The sequence below is a fragment of the Microtus oregoni genome, unplaced genomic scaffold, assembly GCF_018167655.1.
Source record: "Microtus oregoni isolate MIOR12 unplaced genomic scaffold, Mior012 000114F_ref0000099, whole genome shotgun sequence".
In the NCBI taxonomy this organism is placed as follows: Eukaryota; Metazoa; Chordata; class Mammalia; order Rodentia; family Cricetidae; genus Microtus; species Microtus oregoni.
The window spans coordinates 323,945-345,957 of record NW_024544743.1 but is presented as its reverse complement, the minus strand read 5'-3'; the positions used below and the strand labels follow the sequence as shown (position 1 = coordinate 345,957).

Below are 22,013 nucleotides of genomic sequence, written 5' to 3'. Positions count from 1 at the left end.
CCATCACAGTGGCTGTTTTTATGTTAGTGTATTCTTTCGGGGGCTTGGTTCTTGCTCAGTGTTTTTAGACAAGAGTCTCACCGTTTTACCTAAGTTGTCTCAAAACTGGGCGGCGTAGTGTTTTTCCAAGCTAAGACAGTCAAGAAAACGGTGCAGGCTTCCTTGCTTGTGCTCTTGTGGCTACTTACAGCAGAGTCAGTTCTGTTCCCATTGGTGCCGCCTGCTGTAGAATGAGGTCCAATGGTCTTGGCTTCTTAGTTCCCAAAGGTCTTACCCATCCCAGAAGCCCCACCACCAGCCCTCCATTCCTTGTCTTTTCTGGCCCTAAGTGCCAGCCAGTGATGAAGCCTGGGGATACTTCGGAGAAGGCACTGTATTTAGTCTAGAGAACTGTATTCAGGGTTCAGCCTTCTGATTTGGGCATCTCTTCCCTTCTTTGAGTTTCAGAGGCCAGATGCTATCCAAGGCCAGGGAGAGTGTCTGCAGGTCTTGTGGGCTCAGGCTTTATGGTTCTGTTTCTCTGAGAGAAACTTCAACAGTGCATTGGTGTTGGTAGTGACTAAGTGTGCCGCTCCAGAGATAGCAGGTGCTCAACTTCTCTTCCACCGTCAGCCACAACAGACTCATTGATCCAGCATCCTCAGACAAAAGCCGGACACGAGCAAGCTGAGACGAGCTTGCCTTCCTTGCCCGTGAGCAAACTGAGATGCCCTTGTCTTCCTTGCCTCTCACCTGTTGCTAGCATTTTAAAGAAGAGGCTAGTGGTGATCAGGGTACCACAGAAGGAGCTGGGGGATTCAGTTACATGCCTTCGAATCCCATCTCTACTTTCTTGTGGGCCTTTGAGGAACTTATTGGTTTCTCTGGGCCTCTGTTCCCTCGTTGCAGGATGCAGGCATAACAATTGCCTCACTTCAGTGAGTTCGTTGTAGAGAGGATTAAATGACATGGTGTCAGGCTGCGGGAGCACTTAGACAAGTGGTTGGCAATCCCTCACTCAGCAAATGCTGCCGTGACAATAGTGAAGGCTGATGGAGAAGGTCTGGGATTGCCTAGGTCCTGTGGCACCCTAAGGTGCTCAAATATCCTTTTTTGGTCTTTTTTGAGGTGTTGGGGATCTAGCTCCACTGAACCTAGAATCTTACATATACTAGGCAGGTTCTCCTCCACTGCCTATACCCCAATGCCTATTTTACCTTTTGTTTTGAGACAGGGTCTTATTAAATTGCCTAGGTGAGCCTTGAACTTACTCCGTAGACTTGAACATGAGATCCTCCTGCCTCAGTCTCCTGAGTAGCCAGGATTACAGGCTTGTGCCACCAAGTCCAGTTCTCAATTACCCATCCTGTCGATGAATGTGTATTGATTATTTCCATATATTTGTTTGTTTGAAACAGTGTAGGATCTATTATGTGGCAGGTATGCAGCCTAGTGTCCAGGGTCCAAGATGAAATATGCTAAGCCCCTTTACAAGTTCATGGTGGCACGTTGGTGACAGCCATGTAAGAAGATAGTTGCAAGATTCTGGTGTGTGTGTTCACATGTGTGCACATGTGTGGAGGTCAAGAGGTCAGTGTTGGGCATCTCACTGAGACAACATCATTGAGCCCTCCTCCCTGCCTGTGTCAAGACAGAGACAGTCTCTGTGCCTGTCCTCTATATGGACAGCGTGTGAACTGGGTGGGACAGGGGTGGGTGTCCATGCTGTGACCTTTTCTGTCACCTCACTGGTGTCTTACAGTAAGCAGCTGCTGTGTGACGTGATGATTGTGGCAGAAGACGTGGAGATAGAAGCCCACCGAGTGGTCCTGGCGGCCTGCAGCCCTTACTTCTGTGCGATGTTCACAGGTATGGCCAGGGCGCACAGCAACCTAAGGAGGACGCTGAGGGTGGCTGCAGGAGGTGGGGGAGCAGGACGAGGGGAGGGAGGAGAGGCACGAGGAGCGTCTGTGTTCTGAGCTTTGTACATGGAGAACCTGAGGGGGCCTCAGCCTCAGCCAGGTCAGCGGGACATGTAATCTTCGGGCCCCCACCGGGAACAAAGATAGAATCAAAGGGCTCATGAGTCTCGAGCGTCAGAATCACAGCCGTGGGGGAATGTCGTCCACAGTGTAGACCTCTGGCTGTCTGCTGCGCCTGCTGAGGGCCAAGGCAGAGAACATCTGGTGAGAAGGGAGTGGCTTCTTCACACCTGGCCCCGTGCTTGCCCCCAGGGACTGTTCTGGTCATTTCTCCCAGGCGTGAATCAGGGGTCTCGTGTAATCTCTCTGAAGGTGTGGACATCTGGTGATGGTAGAGGAACAACCAGGGTCTGCCACAACTCCAGCACCTTTGCCAAGTTTGCAGGGAACAGGTCGGCCTGCCTAAGGATCTCCCATAGTTATGCCTGGGCTGAGTCCCTGAATCCCATAGGCTGAGCTGCCCGTCTGCGATGCCCCCTTGTACCGTATGACTGCTGTCGGAGGGTGCCATCTGGGCTTGTGAGACACCCAGCCTGCTCAGGTGTCCCTGCCACATGCTTCCTAAGTGGCCTGGGCTTGCTCTGAGTGTGGCACCCATCCTCTTACGTCTATCTGGCCTGTGCCCTGGTGTCCGCGACACTTGTGCCCTCGTGTAACTGGTGCTTCTCATCCTGTACACGTATCCCCTCAGAAAAGGCCCTTCTTGTTGTCGTCTTAGCTCTGCAATGAGGCTCTTTCCATCCTATGTCATAACTATTTTTTTTAAAAGACTAAACTGTCTCCTCATTTCTTGTGAAGATGGGACTCTTGTTTGACCTGTTTGTCACCCTATCTTAAATGCTCATAGCAGGGCACAAGTATTTTGTTAATGTGTGACTGAAGTGTCACCACCTGCTTAACTGTGAGCTTTAGGTGCTCGGGAGACCCGTCTTGTCAGCGTTGGGTCCACCCTGCCCTCTACAGAAGACAGTGGACGAGTACAGGGAGGAAGAGAGCCTGAGCTTGCAGAGCAGTGGACACAAACCTTTTCCCTCTGTCGCATCTCGTTTTCCCTATTGTGGTGCACAGCTGGGCGGGAGTGACAGGGTTGTTGGCAGGGCCTTGGTGTTGTTCTGTAAGAATCCCCTGTGTGTGTATCCCCTGGCTCATCACACTAAGGGGTCAGTCTCAGTTTGGAGTTGTGTACCTGCTGAAGTTGGCCAGGTGTCCTGTGTCACTTGAGTCAGGGAAGGTTTTTTACCATATAGTCTGGGAAACCAACTGTGCTCACCACCTGGGGCTCTCATCGTCCTCTCTTAGAGCAGCTGTGCTCACCACCTGGGGATGTCAGCCGTCCTCCCTTCAAAGCAGCTGTGCTCACCACTTGGGGCTCTCACCATCCCCCCTTAGAGCAGCTGTGCTCACCACCTGTGACTCTCACCATCCCCCCTTAGAGCAGCTGTGCTCACCACCTGGGGCTCTCACCATCCCCCCTTAGAGCAGCTGTGCTCACCACCTGTGACTCTCACCATCCCCCCCTTAGAGCAGCTGTGCTCACTACCTGGGGCTCTCACTGTCCTCCCTTAGAGCAGCTGTGCTCACCACCTGGGGCTCTCACTGTCCTCCCTTCAGAGCAGCTGTGTTCACCACCTGGGGATGTCATCCGTCCTCCCTTCAGAGCAGCTGTGTTCACCACCTGGGGATCTCACCGTGCTCCCTTCAGAGCAGCTGTGCTCACCACCTGGGGATCTCACCGTGCTCCCTTCAGAGCAGCTGTGTTCACCACCTGGGGCTCTCACCGTCCTCCCTTCAGAGCAGCTGTGTTCACCACCTGGGGCTCTCACCGTGCTCCCTTCAGAGCAGCTGTGCTCACCACCTGGGGCTCTCACTGTGCTCCCTTCAGAGCAGCTGTGCTCACCACCTGGGGCTCTCACTGTGCTCCCTTCAGAGCAGCTGTGCTCACCACCTGGGGCTCTCACTGTCCTCCCTTCAGAGCAGCTGTGCTCACCACCTGGGGCTCTCACTGTCCTCCCTTCAGAGCAGCTGTGCTCACCACCTGGGGCTCTCACCGTGCTCCCTTCAGAGTGGCCTCAAACTCTAGCCACAAGGGCCTTACTTCCTTCCGCCTCTTTCCTTCATCTGCAGCTAGTCATTTTGGAAGAATTTATCTTTCTCCAATAGTTATTCAGCCACAGTTTCAACATGCAGCTTAGCCAGGCACGCTTTGTATGCACGGTTTTGTAAGTTCAGCACTGACAGAGGAATCGGCTCAGAAATATAATGAATTGAACTGTTGGCTCCAACAAACAGGCCTGTGGGTAGCAGAAATGCCTTAGAGAACAGACACAGTTGTGGGCGTGTGTGCTCCTAGGACAGATCTTGGCCGTAACCGAAGGGAGGAGAGGACCAAGAGGAACAAATCTCCCTGCCCAAGCCTTCACATGACCTGGTGACCGTCCATCCCCTCATCTTTTATCCACCCTTCCTTCTACCCATCCAAATACCTCTACACACATTGATTACAGATATAAAGATCAGAAAATGGGAGCAAGCATAAAGTAAAAAAATTAAAATAAACCCGTGCACTACTGCATTTAGGTGGCCATTCTTTCAGATGTTCTATTGATGGACACGTACGTATGCAACATAGCTTTCAAAATAAGTGAGTTCACATATGCTTGGAGAGCCATGCTTTAATACACATGTATTTAAAAACTGCTGTTAATCTGGAATATTTTCTTTCCCCTTTCCACTCTGCCCAGCTCCTTTCCACCCTTCATTATGACTCACGCATCAATGCCTTAGCCGAGTCTCGCGAGGCTCCTCCATGCTCAGATCCCTTTGCCACCCATGCCCGGCAGTACCTTACGCTTCTCTTTGGTATCACGGCCTCCCTCAACGCTTCCCTAACCGCTGACCTTGCTTGTCAGTCATCGGCTTTCTGAGGTAAAAAGCCCGTGTCTGCCTAACGAGCTCCACCCGCCGTGGACAGGTGCTCAGAAAACATTAACGGCACTTAGCATCCGTCCTTCACGTGTTCCTCTGCCCGTGAAGTCATGTCTGTATCCTGACTTCATAGCTTCATAAAATTCCGTCCTAACCGAAAATCCATTCCCTTATTTGTTAGAGATTATAGTTCTTCTCAGCATTTTTGGTTACAAACAATGTTTCCATGGGAACCTGCATCTTAGCTGTCCTTACACCACTAATCATTTTCTTAGAGTAGATTCCTGTGACAGGAAGCGCTTGACTGAAGGCCGTGCGCATCAAAGGAAATCCACTATTAGATCCGTTTGTTTTCTTTTATGTAAATGGGTGTTCGACCACCATGTATGTATGGCGTGCCTGGTGCCCGTAGAGGCAGAAGGGGGCTTTACAACCCTTGGACTAGAGTTGTGGATGGTCGTGAGCCACCACGTGGGTGCTGGACACTGAACCCGAGTCTGCACCTGGGTCTTCTGCAAGAGCAATGGATGCTCTTAGCTGCTGGGCCGTCGCTTCAGCCCAGCCACGCTCATGTTGAAGACCCAGGAGACTCAAGTGTTTTGTATAAACACGTATCTCTGAGAACAACTGGGAAGGGCGTGCACCTGAACACCCTACTGCATATAAGTGTTTACTATTGTTCGTTCACGGTTTTCCGAGTTTCCTCTCTTTGCCTTTGTTGAGATGTCCTAGCCCACGCTCCTACTGGTGCCACATAAGCCTTGTGTGTGTTTGAGACCTCTCGGCTCTGCTTAAAACCTGGTAGACATTAAAAAAATCCCCACACATGACAAAATGTTCCTACTTATCAGATTTGGTTTTAAAATGTATAAATTCACCAGGAAAAGGCCCAGGTGGCTTCTGTGGAGTCTGTTTCTCTCAGCATGTTCAAGTCCAGAGGCCTCCTTTTAACTGAGGAGTGGGACCTAGGCCTTCCAGTCAGGCTTGAGTGCTGCCGGTTTTCATCCCGTGGTGGCTCCGAATGCGAATTCACACCCCTGACCATGGTGGCTCCGAATGTGAATCCACACCCCTGACTATGGTGGTTTCGAGTGCGAATCCACACCCCTGACCATGGTGGTTCCGAGTGCGAATCCACACCCCTGACCATGGTGGCTCTGAATGTGAATTCACACCCCTGGCCATGGTGGCTCCGAGTGCAAATCCACATCCCTGACCATGGTGGCTCCGAATGTGAATCCATACCCCTGACCATGGTGGTTCCGAGTGCGAATCCACACCCCTGACCATGGTGGCTCCGAATGTGAATCCATACCCCGACCATGTCCTACCCACAGTAGCAAGAGGGACATGCTGTAAACTAAAGGTCTGAGTGCTTGCTAGAGTATCTGCATTCCTCCTGCCTGCAGAAAGGTCTGGAACAGGCAAGTAACTTAATTGCTTCTACTGCTTTTAGCATAAACTGAGTGGCGAGGCCGCAGGGCTATGTGTTGCCCATTCTTTGGTTGTGGATATGGGATGAGTAAGACTTTCTCGTGCATTCCACCTACTTCAGGGGCCACAAAGTTCTTATGACAACTGGCAGACCGGCCAACTTTTTTTTTCTCTCTTTAAAAAGAAATTTATTCATTATTATTTTTCAAATGATGTGTCTGTGTGTGATATGCACACATGAATTCAGGTGCCCACAGAGAGCATAGGAGAGCATCCCTGGAGTTTGAGCTACAGGCAGTTGTAAGCTGCACAGTCTGGATATGGGAAGTGAACTTGGGTTCTTTGCAGGAGCAATATGCATTTTTAACCACCAAGCCACCTCTCTAGTCCCCTGTTCTCTTTTTGTTATGCCCTTTAACCTGTGTTCTGTTGTTTTTATCCAGAGGTCTTTGTTGTGCATGTCATCTAGATATATTAGAAACAAGCCTTATTGTTCTTGATTACAATAAAGTAGTCCCACACAAACTCAGAATGGAGTATAATAAAAGTGTCTTTATTTAGAGGCAGACTCACAGATCAGCAGACCTATGCACAAGTGAGGAACAGGAACCGAATCCAGCAGTCAAGGGGGCGTGCATGTTTTACATCTGTATATAGAGTACATGTGGCCAGGGTCTTAAAGGCTATTGGCTGAAGGAGCTCCCATAGTACCTCCTCTTTTTGTCTAAAATAGAAGAGTTCTAAGTCTAATACAAAACTATATACAATAAGAACAAATGCCAGGTATAAAAATTAGAATTACAACCAGCACAAACAATATCAAACAAGAAATATATGCTAGATGTTTAACTAGCTATCCTATCCTAAGGGGTCTAAGTCTTATGTTAGAAATGGCTTGGCTAAGTCATGAGAGGAAAGTAACTATGACTATCTAGTCTTCAACCCCATCAAAGACCTGAGAAGGGAAATAATATTACTTGAGTAAACAGGAAGTGCAATCAAGCGACTCCCAAAATGTGCAAGGAATGGCAGACAACTGCCTGCCTGGGCAACCACCCAGAGTCTCATCGCACTGCTGAAGCAGCCAACGCTGGCTAAGGCCTAGAGCAACTGACAGACCATTTTCAGAGGTAGGAAAAATTTCAAAACTGTCTTACCCTGTCTTGGCAAGGTTTGGCAGTCTTTTTTCTTGTATCCTGCTTGTTAGTCCTGACACCATGCATTTTGTCAGTGGTCGAGGCCAAAAGACCAGTTTTGCCAAGAAGGAAACAAGCTCCAAGTGGAGTGTCTTCAGTGCCCAACACCTTATATTATGGTATTAAAGTGACTGTGGCCTAAGGACAGTGTGAGCTCAGGGTCCTTGTCCTACCATAATGGCTAAAACAAAACATATTTGGGGTTTTAACTCAAATAAAACCTTTGGAATAACCTGGTTCCATTCTTTAGATCCTAGTGTGTTATAGTCATTAACGGTGGTGGTGGTGATGGTAATGATGACGGCAGTGGTGGCGATGGTGGTGATAGTGATGTTGTTGGTGATGGTGGTGGTGACGATGGTGATGATGATGGCAGGGGTGCTGATGGTGGTGGTAATGGCGGCGGTGATAATGGTAATGATGATGGCAGGGGTGGTGATGGTGGTGGTGACGATGGTGATGATGGTAATGATGATGGCAGGGGTGGTGATGGTGGTGGTGACGATGGTGATGATGGTAATGATGATGGCAGGGGTGGTGATGGTGGTGGTGATGGTGGCGGTGATAATGGTAATGATGATGGCAGGGGTGGTGATGGTGGTGGTGATGGTGGCGGTGATAATGGTAATGATGACGGCAGTGGTGGCGATGGTGGTGATAGTGATGTTGTTGGTGATGGTGGTGGTGACGATGGTGATGATGATGGCAGGGGTGCTGATGGTGGTGGTAATGGCGGCAGTGATAATGGTAATGATGATGGCAGGGGTGGTGATGGTGGTGGTAACGATGGTGATGATGGTAATGATGATGGCAGGGGTGCTGATGGTGGTGGTGACGATGGTGATGATGGTAATGATGATGGCAGGGGTGGTGATGGTGGTGGTGATGGTGGCGGTGATAATGGTAATGATGATGGCAGGGGTGGTGATGGTGGTGGTGATGGTGGCGGTGATAATGGTAATGATGACGGCAGTGGTGGCGATGGTGGTGATAGTGATGCTGTTGGTGATGGTGGTGGTGATGATGGTGATGATGATGGCAGGGGTGCTGATGGTGGTGGTAATGGCGGCGGTGATAATGGTAATGATGATGGCAGGGGTGGTGATGGTGGTGGTGACGATGGTGATGATGGTAATGATGATGGCAGGGGTGCTGATGGTGGTGGTGGCAGTTGTGTGCCATTCTGAGGGTGGTGAGGGAGAATGTGAGGATCACTATGGTTACCCAGGGATTTCCGTCTGTTATTAACTAAACAGCTAGAGGAGGGATGGGGTTCCATGGAATCTGGTTGTTGGGGTGATCTTCCTCTCTGTGGCGTTGCTAAATCCCGAGTCTCAGCCTCCACACTGCGATTACCTCCTTTGATTCTTACACAGCCTAGGGATAAAGGCAGACCAGGAAATAACCTTATTTCCCAGGAGACAGAAATTGGACCTTGGCAGTAAAATGGCTCAGGCCACCAACTGCTGGAGGACTAGCTAGGATTCAAGGAGCAGATAGGATATTTCTTTTTGCCATGTTAAGCTAACAACTGAAGTGAGCCTTAGACCTGAGGTCTAGTTCACTGAGTTGGCAAGGCAGGTCTTAGAACTTGGAGGAGGGTTAAAAACATCATCTTAACTCTTGTGAGGGATCATTGAGTAAGGGGTAAGTGTTTTCCTGTTTTCTTTCTGCCTAGGGCACAGGACTAAACTACAGGAGAGATCACTCAAGACAGGAGAAAGAGGAATTCTACAGTGTAAGGACCCTTGAACGTAGTAGCCCTTCTTTCCCTCTAAGAGCGTGCTCTTCAGAGACCTGCTGCGAATCTACCATTTCTTTCTCATCATCAAACCTTTATCTGCTTAATAATAGGATTGGACTTGTCTGGAAGATGGGCCAGTGATTTTTCTAGACTTCTTGAATCTCATATAATAATTAAAGATTTTTCTCTTCCTTGCTTGGTTGAGTCTCTACCCACCTGGTCCTGCTGGGCAGTCTTTCACCTGCCAAACAGGACATGTATACATTTAGTTTGCTTGTAGAATCTGGAATGTGGGCTCATGTCTAATGGGCTGTGAAACTGTTCTATGGTTCTGAGAGAGGGCTGAGTTCAAAGTCCATTGTGGATCCTGAAGACTTCAAGGTCAAACCCTTTAGTGCGGGACACCAGACGTTTTCCCCTGCTTGCTGCAGGGTCTTTCTCATTGATAACCCTCTTCTAGGCTCTTTCTTCATCCTCAAACCACTTGACCTGGTGTAGCTACAGTGATCCACTCCAAACAAACATACGGAGCATCCCTCAGCTACTTCAAGCCTGCGAGGGTGGCTTTCTGCTCCCTCCACACGAGGGCGGAACGCCTCAACGCTGTCTGTGAGCACTCAGGCAGCCTGGCTCCTATCCACCTCTCTAGCTCTCTTAGTATTCCCTGTGTATTTCAATGTTTTTATCATTATTGTTCTTGTTTGAGTGTGTGTGTGTGTGTGTGTATGTGTGTGCGTGTGCACGCCACAGAACATGCAGGGAGGACAGTTTTGGAAGTTGGTTCTCTCCTTCCATCATGGGTAGCAGGGTAGAACCAGGCTGTCAGGCTGGTATTGTCAACACTTTTTCTGCTGATCCACCTCACTAGTCCTAGACTGAACTTCTTGTGGTTCCGTCAAGGCTGCTTTCTTCCTCACTTCTGGACTTTTTTTTTTTTTTTTGACTATTCTCTCTTCCTGGAATACTTTCCCCCTTTTTCTCACTTCCCTTCTGAGTAGCCATGATGCCTCCGGATGAGTGGCTTTTAAAAGTAGGCCAATCCAATAGGAACCGTGGACTCCATGACCAGGGAAGCAAATGTGTGCTCTCGTGTGTTCGTCATGTGTGTAGCGTGTCCAGTGCAGGGATTCCTGGCCGCCAAAGGTTTTCTAAGCACAGTCCCTTCTTCTAGCCTTTACTACCCTTTGTGATTGTGGGATTGATGGTCTGTCCCGTCTTCCCTAAGTTCACTCCAGGACAGAGGGATGACTTGTTCACCACATGTCCTGTAGGTCAAGCATGTGCTTTCGCTATGTGCTAGCTGAATGAGGAAATATCTGTCCCTCATGGGACATGAGTGTCAACATACGACATCAGAGATAGAGCCAAAAAGATATGTAAAGTGAGTTTCTCTGGGTGTCTGGCAGAGCCCCGCTGGGAGAAGCCAGCAGAGAAGGCTCTTTTGGGGTTGCACTCAGAGATGGAAAGAGCTACAGGGTTTGTATTTCTATTTTCTAGAGCTATTTTGCGGAACTTTTAGAGATAAGTGAAGAACCACGTGTGGCCAAGCTCCTAGCTTGATGTGGTAGCACACTCTGCTCTCTTGGTACCCGGGAGGTTGAGGTAGGAGGATTATGAATTTGAGGCCAGCTTGGGCTACACAATGAGACCCTGTCTTAAGAAGCAGAATGAAACAAGAATGAGCAAGTCTCTGGGTGGCTTCTCTCCCGCAGGAATGACTGCAGCCCATGACGTCATGAGCTGCCTAGAGAAAACCTCTTTCTTTAGCTCCCACTCAGCGGGATACTTCCGAGGTGTTTGTTCCGTGCCAGCTCCTCTGTTATGTGATGAGGCTGCTGGGGAATGAGCGTAACAACATCTCAGCCCTCTTGGTCCTCACTTGCTAACTATTATGGTGGCTAAGTCCTTAGACTTTTAACCCAAGTTTTAAGTTTTACAACTCGTTTGTCAAAGCTGTTGAGTAGAGTCAGGTTCAAAATATGGAGGGATTTATTAGCTATGAGTCTATTATTAGACATGAGTCGAGATTAAGTCTAGAGTTGGTCCAACTTCAAGTCCTAGCCCTGCCTTTTTCATCTGTGTATAAGCAACTCTTGAGATGACAGCTCAGTAATTTGCCAAAGGGCAGTAATGTCGCCCAGCTCTGGAAACTGTCACAAGGATGAAATGAAGTTCTGTGGATAATCATTTAGCAGAGGGCCTCATACACGGTAGTGACTCTTAGCACTGCCGTTTTTCAGAGCCAATTTAAATTAAAGTTTTCATTTGGTATAGTCATTTCTACTGTTTCAGAAAAAATGATAAGATTGGGGCCAACAGGATGGCTCAGCAGGTAAAGGCACTTGCTGCTGAGCCTGAAGATGCAAGCATCACACACACACACAAGGTAAGTAAACTTAGAACATTTTAGAAAATTGCAGGAGTATTTTCTAGTTATGTGTCCACAGTTACATCTCTTCGTTTACTACAAGGAAGCTTTCGTTTTAAACATTTATTTATTTATTTATTTGGTGTTTATGTGCGTGCGTGCATGTGTGTGGTGTGTGTGTGTGTCATAGCGTGTGCGCGGAGAGTAGAGGAAAACCTGCAAGAGTTGGTTTTCCAGCCGCGGACTCTGGAGGTTGAGCTCCATGGCCAGTCTTGGGGTCAGGAGCCTTTGCTCCCTGAACCGCCTCGCGGACCCTCCGCAGAGCACACTTAGGAAGGCACCGTTGCTGGGAGGCCCGGCGTTTGCTTTCAGTGTCCTTTTCTTATTTACTGAAATTTCACAATTATCCAAAGAAGCAAGAAAAGTTTTGTGGCATAGGGTTCCTTAAACCTTTTCTGCTCATGACCATGAATCATTTGAAAATGTAAAGTAGCTATATAAAACAGACATTAAATTTACTTTTTAGAAGTTTATTTATTTGTTTCTTTAAAGAATCTTTTTAAAGATTTAATTTTTTTTTAAAGATTCATGCAGTGTTCTACCAGAAGGGGGCACCAGATCTCATTATAGATGTTGTGCTGGGACTTGAACTCGGGACCTTTGGAAAGAGCATCCAGTGCTCTTAACCTTTGAGCCATCTCTCTAGCCCCTATTATTTACTTTTTGAGACAGTGAGGCCTGGCCTAGATACTCACTATGTAGCCGAGGATGACTTTGAACTTTCAATGCCACGCCTCCAACGTGAGACCAGAATGGAATAAGAACAATGTTCGGTGTAAATTGACGGAGACCAAACTGGAAAAAATAGACCTTGTAGGTTAAGAGTCCCGTTTGCAGTTAGGACAGGTAAGAATAACTTCCCGTTTGTCCTGTTTGCTTGCCCCACCTGCACTGAGTGTGCTTAATCACCTGTGGGTGGGAGGTTGTGGGCTGGGAATAGGTCAGGATGTAAGCTTGCCTCTGATTGGACGTAGGTGGGAGGCACGTGGTCAGGAAGTACATCAGGATGTGTACTTTTCCCTGATTGGATCCGAGGGGAAACACAGTAGCCCTGTGGTTTTGTTCCTTAAGTCTCTGCAAAATGTGACTCGTAGCCATTTCCTGGGAACCCAGGAGTGGACTTGGTCAGAGTGCAGCTTCCTGCCAGTATCTAACTAAAGCTTGCTTCAAATTGGCTCAAAATTGTTGAACTGGTTTTTCTCTCGCAAAACTCAGATTTAACTGTATGCTCATTCATCTCTTTAATGTAAAAATCTGTTCTCATCTTTAATAAATGATAAAATTTCTTCATAGGCCTGAGGATGTAGCTCTTGTGGAACAGTGTTTACCTAGCATGCAGGAAGCCCTGGATTTAACCCCAGCACAGCTCAAACAGGATTTGGTGACACATTCCCTTAATCTCAGCCCTCCTGGGAGGCGGTGTTAATTCTGAGGAAACATTCAGGTCAGAAACTTAAACAGGAATTAAAAAGATACAAATTTTTAACCAGTATACAAAGTATTACAGCATTTCAAACAAAATAGTTCTTGTTTCTTCTGCCCACTCCCGTCCTCCTGCCCCAGGCTTTTATGATTCTACCCAGTAGCCCCCTTTCCTCCACGTTGCCTAGTCTTGTTTCCTCGCCTCAGTCTTCAACATCTCCCCACCCCCATTTTATGGTGGCTTCTTTATGCTGTATGACAGACACCCAACCTCTATACACACACACACACACACACACACACACACACAAACACATGCATACAAATACACGCATACACATACAAGCACACATATACACATACAAACACACATATACATAAAAACACACACATACAGACAAACATACACAAACACACACACACTTTAAAAACGGGGAAGCTAAGATACATATATTAAGAGAGAATATACAATATTTGTCTTTCTGAACCTGGGTTACTTTCCATAGTAGAGTATTTTCTGGTAGACTTCACTTTGCTTTATGTCAAAATAGAATTTCATTGTGAATTTGGAGCCACATCTGCATTTTCCACGTGTCTGTTTGCTGGTAGACATCTGGACCAACTCCATTTCCTTTATATTGTTGAGTAAAGCAGCAGTGAACATGGATGTGTTGGGTGTGAACAGAGCAGCAGTGAACATGGATGTGTTTGGTGTGAACAGAGCAGCAGTGAACATGGATGTGTTGGATGTGAATAGAGCAGCAGTGAACATGGATGTGTTTGGTGTGAACAGAGCAGCAGTGAACATGGATGTGTTTGATGTGAACAGAGTAGTGGCGAACAGGGATGTGTTTGGTGTGAACAGAGCAGCAGTGAACATGGATGTGTTTGGTGTGAACAGAGCAGCAGTGAACATGGATGTGTTTGATGTGAACAGAGTAGTGGCGAACAGGGATGTATTTGGTGTGAACAGAGCAGCAGTGAACATGGATGTGTTTGGTGTGAACAGAGCAGCAGTGAACATGGATGTGTTGGGTGTGAACAGAGTAGTGGTGAACATGGATGTGTTTGGTGTGAACAGAGCAGCAGTGAACATGGATGTGTTTGGTGTGAACAGAGTAGTGGCGAACAGGGATGTGTTTGGTGTGAACAGGGCAACAGTGAACATGGATGTGTTTGGTGTGAACAGAGTAGTGGCAAACAGGGATGTGTTTGGTGTGAACAGGGCAACAGTGAACATGGATGTGTTTGGTGTGAACAGAGCAGCGGTGAATATGGATGTGTTCGGTGTGAACAGAGCAGCAGTGAGCATTGATGTGTTTTGTGTGAACAGAGCAGCAGTAAACATGGATGGATGTGTTTGGTGTGAACAGAGCAATAGTGAATATGGATGGATGTGTTTGGTGTGAGTACAGGAACAGTGAACATGGATGTGTTCGGTGTGAATAGAGCAGCAGTAAATATGGATGGATGTGTTTTGTGTGAACAGAGCAGCAGTAAACATGGATGGATGTGTTTGGTGTGAACAGAGCAATAGTGAATATGGATGGATGTGTTTGGTGTGAGTACAGGAACAGTGAACATGGATGTGTTCGGTGTGAATAGAGCAGCAGTAAATATGGATGGATGTGTTTGGTGTGAACAGAGCAGCAGTGGACATGGATGGATGTGTTTGATATGAACAGAGTAGTGGCGAACAGGGATGTGTTTGGTGTGAATACAGCAGCAGTGAACATGGATGTGTTCAGTGTGAACAGAGCAGCAGTGAGCATGAATGTGTTCGCTGTGTGTTCAAGACTGATACAGTTGGGTCAACAGGCAGTTCTGTTTTTAATTTTTTGGGAATCTGATTACCAAAACGGCTCCACCAGTTCACACTTCTACCATCTGTGGCTACACTTCTCCTACACATCCTCAAAAGCGTTTATTGTCACTGGTTTTCCTGGTAATAGTCATTCTGACTGGGTTGTGATGGAATCTCAAAGTAGTTTTAATACATATTTCCCGGATAGTTAATGATATCAAACAGTTTAAAAACATTGGCCACTTTTGTTTCTACTTTAGATAAATATTCTATTAGCCTATTTACTGACTCACAGTGTATGTGTGTATATGTATGTTTAATTTTGTAGGGTTTTTTTTTTTGTGTGTGTATGTGTAAGCACCCACATGTATAGAGGTTAGGACAACCTTTGAGCATTGGTTCCTCCCTTTTGCCTTGTTTGGGACAGAAACCCTTCAGGCTGACCTTCAGCTTCTGGAGGTTCCCCATCCCCACTCCCATCTCCTGAAGGGGTGTCTGGGATTGTGGACAGCTTTGATGCGGGTTCTGCGGTTCCAGGCTCAGGCCATCTGCCTCGTGTCGGAAGTGCGTCACTCACTGAGCCATCTCCCCAACCTTTAGTTCTTGTACTGTGTTCTAGGTATTAACCCGTGTCTAGAGCACGGCTAGCAAACTCTCTCCCATTCTGTGTTTTCCTCTGCTAGAGTTTCCTTTGCTCCGGACAGCAGTTTTTAAAACTAAATATTCTAATACCACATAGTGCAGAGATACACTACTTCGATGTATGCTGGGGAATGACAGCCAGGATATACTTAAAATTCTGTTTTCCAGCTTTGAATGGTTATGTTTCTATAGGTGCAGAATAGCTTATATGACAATAAAAACAACGCGGCCCATAAAATACCATATTCTCTGAGCCAGTGTGCTTCAGGCAGTTTCTTGGCGTGGCAGTGGTGGCTAGTGCAGGGTCCAGTGCATACAGGTGTTCAGGCTGCAGCAAAGCTGAATGGCCACATGCCAGCGAGCACTGCCAGAGACAATGAGGATTCTCCGTGTGCTTGATTTTGAGCGCCATGCAGGATGATCCACAGCCCAGGAAGCCCCGTCTAGAGAGGCCTGCTTGTCTTCTGCAGGCCACAGAAACCTGAAAGAGTCTGCTAAAACTGTTATCGTTCCAGAAAGTGGAATTCCACTCCACCCTGTGCCCAGGGGTGTGTTAACACACACACACGGAGGTTTTCATACAATTTCAATCGTTTCGCCGGGTGGTGGTGGCGCACGCCTTTAATCCCAGCACTCGGGAGGCAGAGACAGGCGGATCTCTATGAGTTCGAGACCAGCCTGGTCTACAGAGAGAGTTCCAGGACAGGCTCCAAAGCCACAGAGAAACCCTGTCTCGAAAAACCAAAAAAAAAAACAACAACAACAACAACAAAAAAAAACAAAAAAAAAAACCAATTTCAATTGTTTCGATTTGTTTATCTAAAGTTCTAAAACCCTGACTTGACTCCCACATGTAGATTCCAGAGGGAGGGCGGTCAGCCCAGACCTGACTGCATGCTTCTGAGTTCTTGCAGCCAGCTACGCTTTCAGAATCCTATTTCTAAGGCCTAGGTTCTTAAACCCAGCATCTTTTGTGATACAGTTCACAGTTTGACCCTAATTAGTGAACTTCTAAGCCATCTGGAAGAAGAAACATTAACTTCTGATTTCTTTGCCTGAGCTTGGTTTTGTTTGTGTGACTTAGCATAAACTCGGGAGGATCAGGGCCCCCATCTTCGGGGCAGAAGTCAGCCACCTTCCCCTGCTTCTTCTCACCTCTGCCCCAGCCAGGACTAGCCATTGGCCTTCCCGGTACTCAGAGAGGGGAAAGTCGGAAAGGGGCTCCTCGCAGAGCTGGTCAGACAAGGAGACTGGCAGGAGGATTTGACGACCCCAACACATCCGTTCCCCCGTTCTAGAGCCACTCAGCCCTGGAGCTGTGGCGGGATGGGGTACTGTAGGCTGGTGGCATGTTTCCGTAGCTGGAGGTGGGCGGCAGAAGCCTGCCTGCTGTGCTGTACTGGATTTTTTTGGCTCTGGCATGGATTTGAGAGAGAATGATCACCAGGCTCTGTGTATACTCACACCAGCTTCTGGCTGTGTTTTCCCTGTGGTCAGATTGACCTCTGTTTTGGTCTTCTGCTGTCTCTGTTGCCTGAAGTCCCCAACCCTTGCTGAAGAGACTGGTTCAGGCCAACACGGGCACTGTCTGCTCTTGTGACTGAGAATGTGGTACCCACATTGCTCTTGCTTCCTGGCTACATACTCTTCCTAGGTTATTATCAGGGCCTCCCGGCTGTTCTTTCTGCCTTCATGGCGGCTCTCTCCCACCCCTGTATCCGGAATTTCATTCAGAAATTTCCATCTGGAACCCATCAGAGAAACCCACAACTGGTCTAAATTCAGGTAACAAGTGACCATAGAATACCCATCTAGAACACAGCTGCTACTCCCAAGGGAACATCAGGCTGGAGGAAGCAGGATTGTCAGAGTCAGAGGACCAGGACAAGTCCGCAGAGAGGCAGTGCCTTCTGCTAGGACAGGGAGCTGCACCCACAACATTGTAACGCTGTAGTCACCGAAGCAAAACCTCCAAGTGACAACGCCAGTTGGCATGCCATCTCTCAGGGCCCCACCCCTAGGTGAAGAGCTACAGGCAGCTAGTGACTGATGAGAGAGAATCAGTCTTCTCCGGAGAGAGGCCCCCCTGAGAGGTTATCGAATCCTGAATGGTCAGCCCTGAGCACACAGACGTATGACCAGCACTAATTGGACTCAGGAGCTGCCAGTACGCATGTATGAAATTCTCAAGGAAAACATTCCATCTGTTCTTGTAACTCCCTGTTTAGAACTTCTCAGTGACATCACCCTTTGGATTAAGCCCCTTTGTATCATGTATAAGATTCTACCAGCTATGGCCATGCAGATCTCTCTAGTGTGATGTATAGGGCTCTATTATTTATGGCCATGTGTGCCTCTCTAGCTACCGTCTTCACCCTGTACCCAGTGCCCAGCCACACTAGCCTGCTGTAGGGATTCCTTCAACCAGTAGCCTTTAAGTTACCGGCCCACTTGGGCATGGCCTCTTATACTATATATGCCAATGTAAAGAGCGCATCTGACCTCTCTTCCGGGCGGTGTGATTCGGTTCCTGTTCCCCATTCATGCAGAAGATTGTGATCTGTGAGTCTACCCCTAAATAAATAACCCTTTATCATACTCAGTTCTGAGCTAGTGTGGGATTTCTTTTTAGCGTCCTTCATCAGCCTCTCGCTGTCCCTCGGATACAGAATCCTCTTGGGTCTTTTCTCCTGTCCACTTAGCCCACATCCTCTCCCCCCTTCCCACCTTTGCTGTCTCAGGAATATTTCTTCATCCTGTCACCCCCAGATAAATGTGCTCTCTCCTGGGAGGCCTTGTTATAGCTCCCAGGAATGATCTGTTGTTTCTTCTCTGTGTTTCTGGAACTTAGGATCGCACGGTGTTTAAAGCTGTGGATTCTCAAGTCAGACTCCCTTTCAACTCACCCTGGCCCTTCAGATGAAGGAGCACAGGAGGAAGGAGCTGCCTTTCTGGGCCTTGTTTTCCTCTCTAGAAGATGAGGCTGATATTGCAAACACCACACATTTCTGTGACGTTTGGAAGAGGCAAGAATTTGAAGCGCTTCTTTCAGCATTTGGCCATAGTTAGCACACGGCAAGTTCTAGTTTTTTCACGTTGTCACGGTGGTTTGGGCATTTGCAAATTCCTCTTCCAAGACCCGCCCACCTTCAGGGCCTGTGAAGAGTTTGCTCGCCTATCTGGTCCTGAATGCAGCTGTCAGGAAGTGTTGCCCAGGCCTCTGTCTACAGAAACAGGCAGCAGAACACAGAATGCCTACGCTTGGTTATAAGTGGTCCGAGACCCACGGTCATTATGACCTGATGTCTCTGTGCCTGACTCTCTCCGGTGGTTTCCAGGACAACATGGGAAACCAATTGGCCACAGGCACCCAATTTGTGTCCTTTCTGTGTTGTTGTGAACTCTAGGTGACATGTCTGAGAGTAAAGCCAAGAAGATTGAAATCAAGGACGTGGATGGGCAGACTCTCAGCAAGCTGATTGATTACATCTACACGGCGGAAATCGAGGTGACCGAAGAGAACGTGCAGGTAATCTCTGCCTCTGGCCCATGTGCCACACACTCAGTCCCTGCCATTTAACCCTCACGGCTCCTCAGAGGTCACTACAGCGGAAACCAAGCTGCAGAGAATTAAGCCACTTTATCTGGGTCACATGGCCAACCCGTGGGCCAGCTGGCCCTAAATACCTATGTTTAATGTAAGTAGCTATGCTTTTCAGCACTGGGTCACATAATAAACCCCTTTGCCCAGCCCGGGAGTCAGGAGTTTTTAGCTCATGTTGTGTTTAGCTTATGAAGGGGGAGCCAGAAGCTTGGTGACCCCTTCTTCTCTCCAGGTTGTTCTTTCGTCCCAGCGGGGTGTGAGGCTGTTAATGTTTATCTTTTAGCTTTGGTCATGTGAAGGCCCTGAGCAGAGGATGGAGTCTCAGGTAGTGTGGTTATGGCATACTGTGTGTGCCTTTCCCCCTTTCTCAGCCCTGCCTGGCATCTGAAGCCTGGGAGTCAGTGAAGACAAAAAGGACCCAAGAGAGGACATCCATATTGTGCTCCAGTTGGGGAGCTAACTGGGAGGTACTCTTGACCTTCACAGATCACGAGGCTAAACAGACAAGGATACATTCTCCTGCTTTTACTGTTTAACAAGAGCAATGGCGTATGTGTGATTAGAAGATTTTTCTTGTTGTTGTTATTTAGTTTTAGTTTTTGGTTGTTGTTTTATTTTTGCACAGCCACTTTATGTACTTGAGGCTCACACCTCTTTAGTGAGCAAGAGGCCTATTTCCCTTCTTAAAGACATCACGCTTCCAGGCTGGCTCTGTCTGAGAGACTGGATTGGTAATTGCTTGTTCTTTCATCTCAGCCCCAATGTTTCTATTGCCTGCCACACCCCTTGTTGGGCACTGTAGATGTAACAGCACTGGTCCCGTGGTGTCTGCAGGGTAGGGGTAAGGACAGACATCCCTTAGGCAAACACACAAGCCACATCTGTGCACAGTCCCTTGCAGCGAGAGGATGCTAAGGGACACTGGATGAAGGAAGGGATGTGGGCAGGGCCTTTTTTAGGGTTAAGTTTCAAGTTGAGGCCGTGGAATGAGTGTCTGTGTGCCTGCCCTTTGCTTCCCAGCCACTTCCCAGAGCCTTATCAGTCCCTGGCCCTGATACCCTGGAGTCAAGTTCAGTCCCCTCCACAGAGTGGAGGTGTGAGGCACCCATTCTACAGGTTGTCTCCTCCACAGAACGGAGGTGTAGGGCGCCCATCCTAGAGGTTCTGTGTCCTCTACAGAGCAGAGGTGTAGGGCACCCATTCTAGAGGTTCCGTCTCCTCCAGAGCAGAGGTGTAGGGCACCCATTCTAGAGGTTCCGTCTCCTCCACAGAGCAGAGGCATAGAGCACCCATTCTAGAGGTTCCGTCTCCTCCAGAGTGGACATGTAGGGCAGCCATTCTGGAGGTTCTGTGTCTTCCACAGAGCAGAGGTTTGGGCACCCATTCTAGAGGTTCCTCCAGAGCAGAGGTGTAGAGAACCCATTTTAGAGGTCTTCATAAACTCACTGTGTTCCGACCCAAGCTACTTGATCTCCTTGAGCCTTGTTTTCCAGTGTTTGTATTTCATTTATATGGGCGTGATAACACCATTTAATCCGATGGAGTTGTGTGAACATGTTGACACGGGTTTCAGAACGAGAGACCTAGCATGCAGTGCATATGAGTACCTAGAACAGAGAACTGTGATGTCATCACTTACATGCAGAAGGCACTGGGTGCTGATGGGGACTGAGGACAGGTAGCAGGGTGGCCAGATAGTCATGGTAAAGAGTCGGGGTGGGGCTAACCCCATCTGATCTAGACGAGTCTGGGAACTCTGCCAAGTAGGAGCATAGTTTGGGATACCTCCTGGGGTGTGCCTAGAATGCTTGGCATGGACAGAGGCCTGGGCCAGGTACCAGCTGTTCTTCTGAGAAGGGCTTTTGGGCTAGCTTCTCAGTAGTTAGGGGTAGAAAGCACCATGTAGAAGGCCCAGGGCTGCAGGCTGTTGGAGCCTGCTTCCCTCATGCTGGGCTGTAGATCTTCATTCGATTGGCTGTTCAGTGCTGGGATGTACACCTTCATTTATTGGACACTCAGCACCTTTTTTGTTTTCTGAGCTACTGCCCCATGCGGGCAGACAGTGTCTACAGAGAAGACACTGTGACAGGCTGCTTCCCCAAGGAACAGCTGCTCTGTGGGCAGACACAGATGGGAGGCCCTGGTGGAGGCGAACAGGAGGAAGTAGTCACTGCTGCCTGATGGGGATAAGCAGGGCAGACCACACTCAGGAAGTGTTTGGGCCAAACTCTGAAGGAAGGTAGTCTGGCTTGCCTCTGCTGTCTGTGTGCCCCTCCCCTCCCCCAGGCTGGGAGTGTCCCCGCCCCCATCCCCTGGGGATGTGCTGTCAGGAATTGGGGCTTGATTGAATGGCCCTGAGAGTTAAATCTTACTCCCTCTCCTTCCGGTCCTTGGAGATGTGGCTCTCCCATGGTGGAGATGCGGACAGGTCTGTCTGACAGTAATGCTGTTAGACTCCAGTCCCTTGACCTCATCCTCATTAGCACCAGTGGGACACCAATACCAGCCCTGTTTGTAGCTGATGACAAAAGGACTTAGGGACCTGGGTCACACGGGAGTAAGTGGAGTGGGGACCTGACTAACCTTTGTGGCTGTGCCGAACTTAAGCGAGTGACTGGAGCCTTGGTTTCTGCTCCTGTGGTTTAATTATAACCAAACCCGACAGCGACTGTGCACTCTGTGTAGGGCTGTGCTCGTGCTACGGGCGTGCCACCTGGCTGATTCTCACAGCTGTTCTGGCACGACTGTGCTGTTGAGACTGAGAAACGCAGGCTGTCGTCCTCAGCCACGTGGCCAGTAAGTACGTGGAGACAGCAGAGTTAAAAGTGACGCTTTGATGACCGGGCTGTCCTG

General features: G+C 48.4%; 1 protein-coding gene across 3 annotated transcripts in view; it reads left to right on the top strand.

Moving 5' to 3' along the window:
* Window positions 1-22,013, top strand: part of LOC121443906 (kelch-like protein 3) — a 115,510-nt gene that overhangs the window by 27,842 nt on the left and 65,655 nt on the right. For all 3 annotated transcript variants that reach the window (XM_041645665.1, XM_041645663.1, XM_041645664.1), the window contains exons 3-4: window positions 1,742-1,848; window positions 18,964-19,085. In XM_041645665.1, coding sequence (XP_041501599.1) covers window positions 1,742-1,848; window positions 18,964-19,085 — 229 coding nt within the window. The remainder of the gene's footprint in view (window positions 1-1,741; window positions 1,849-18,963; window positions 19,086-22,013) is intronic.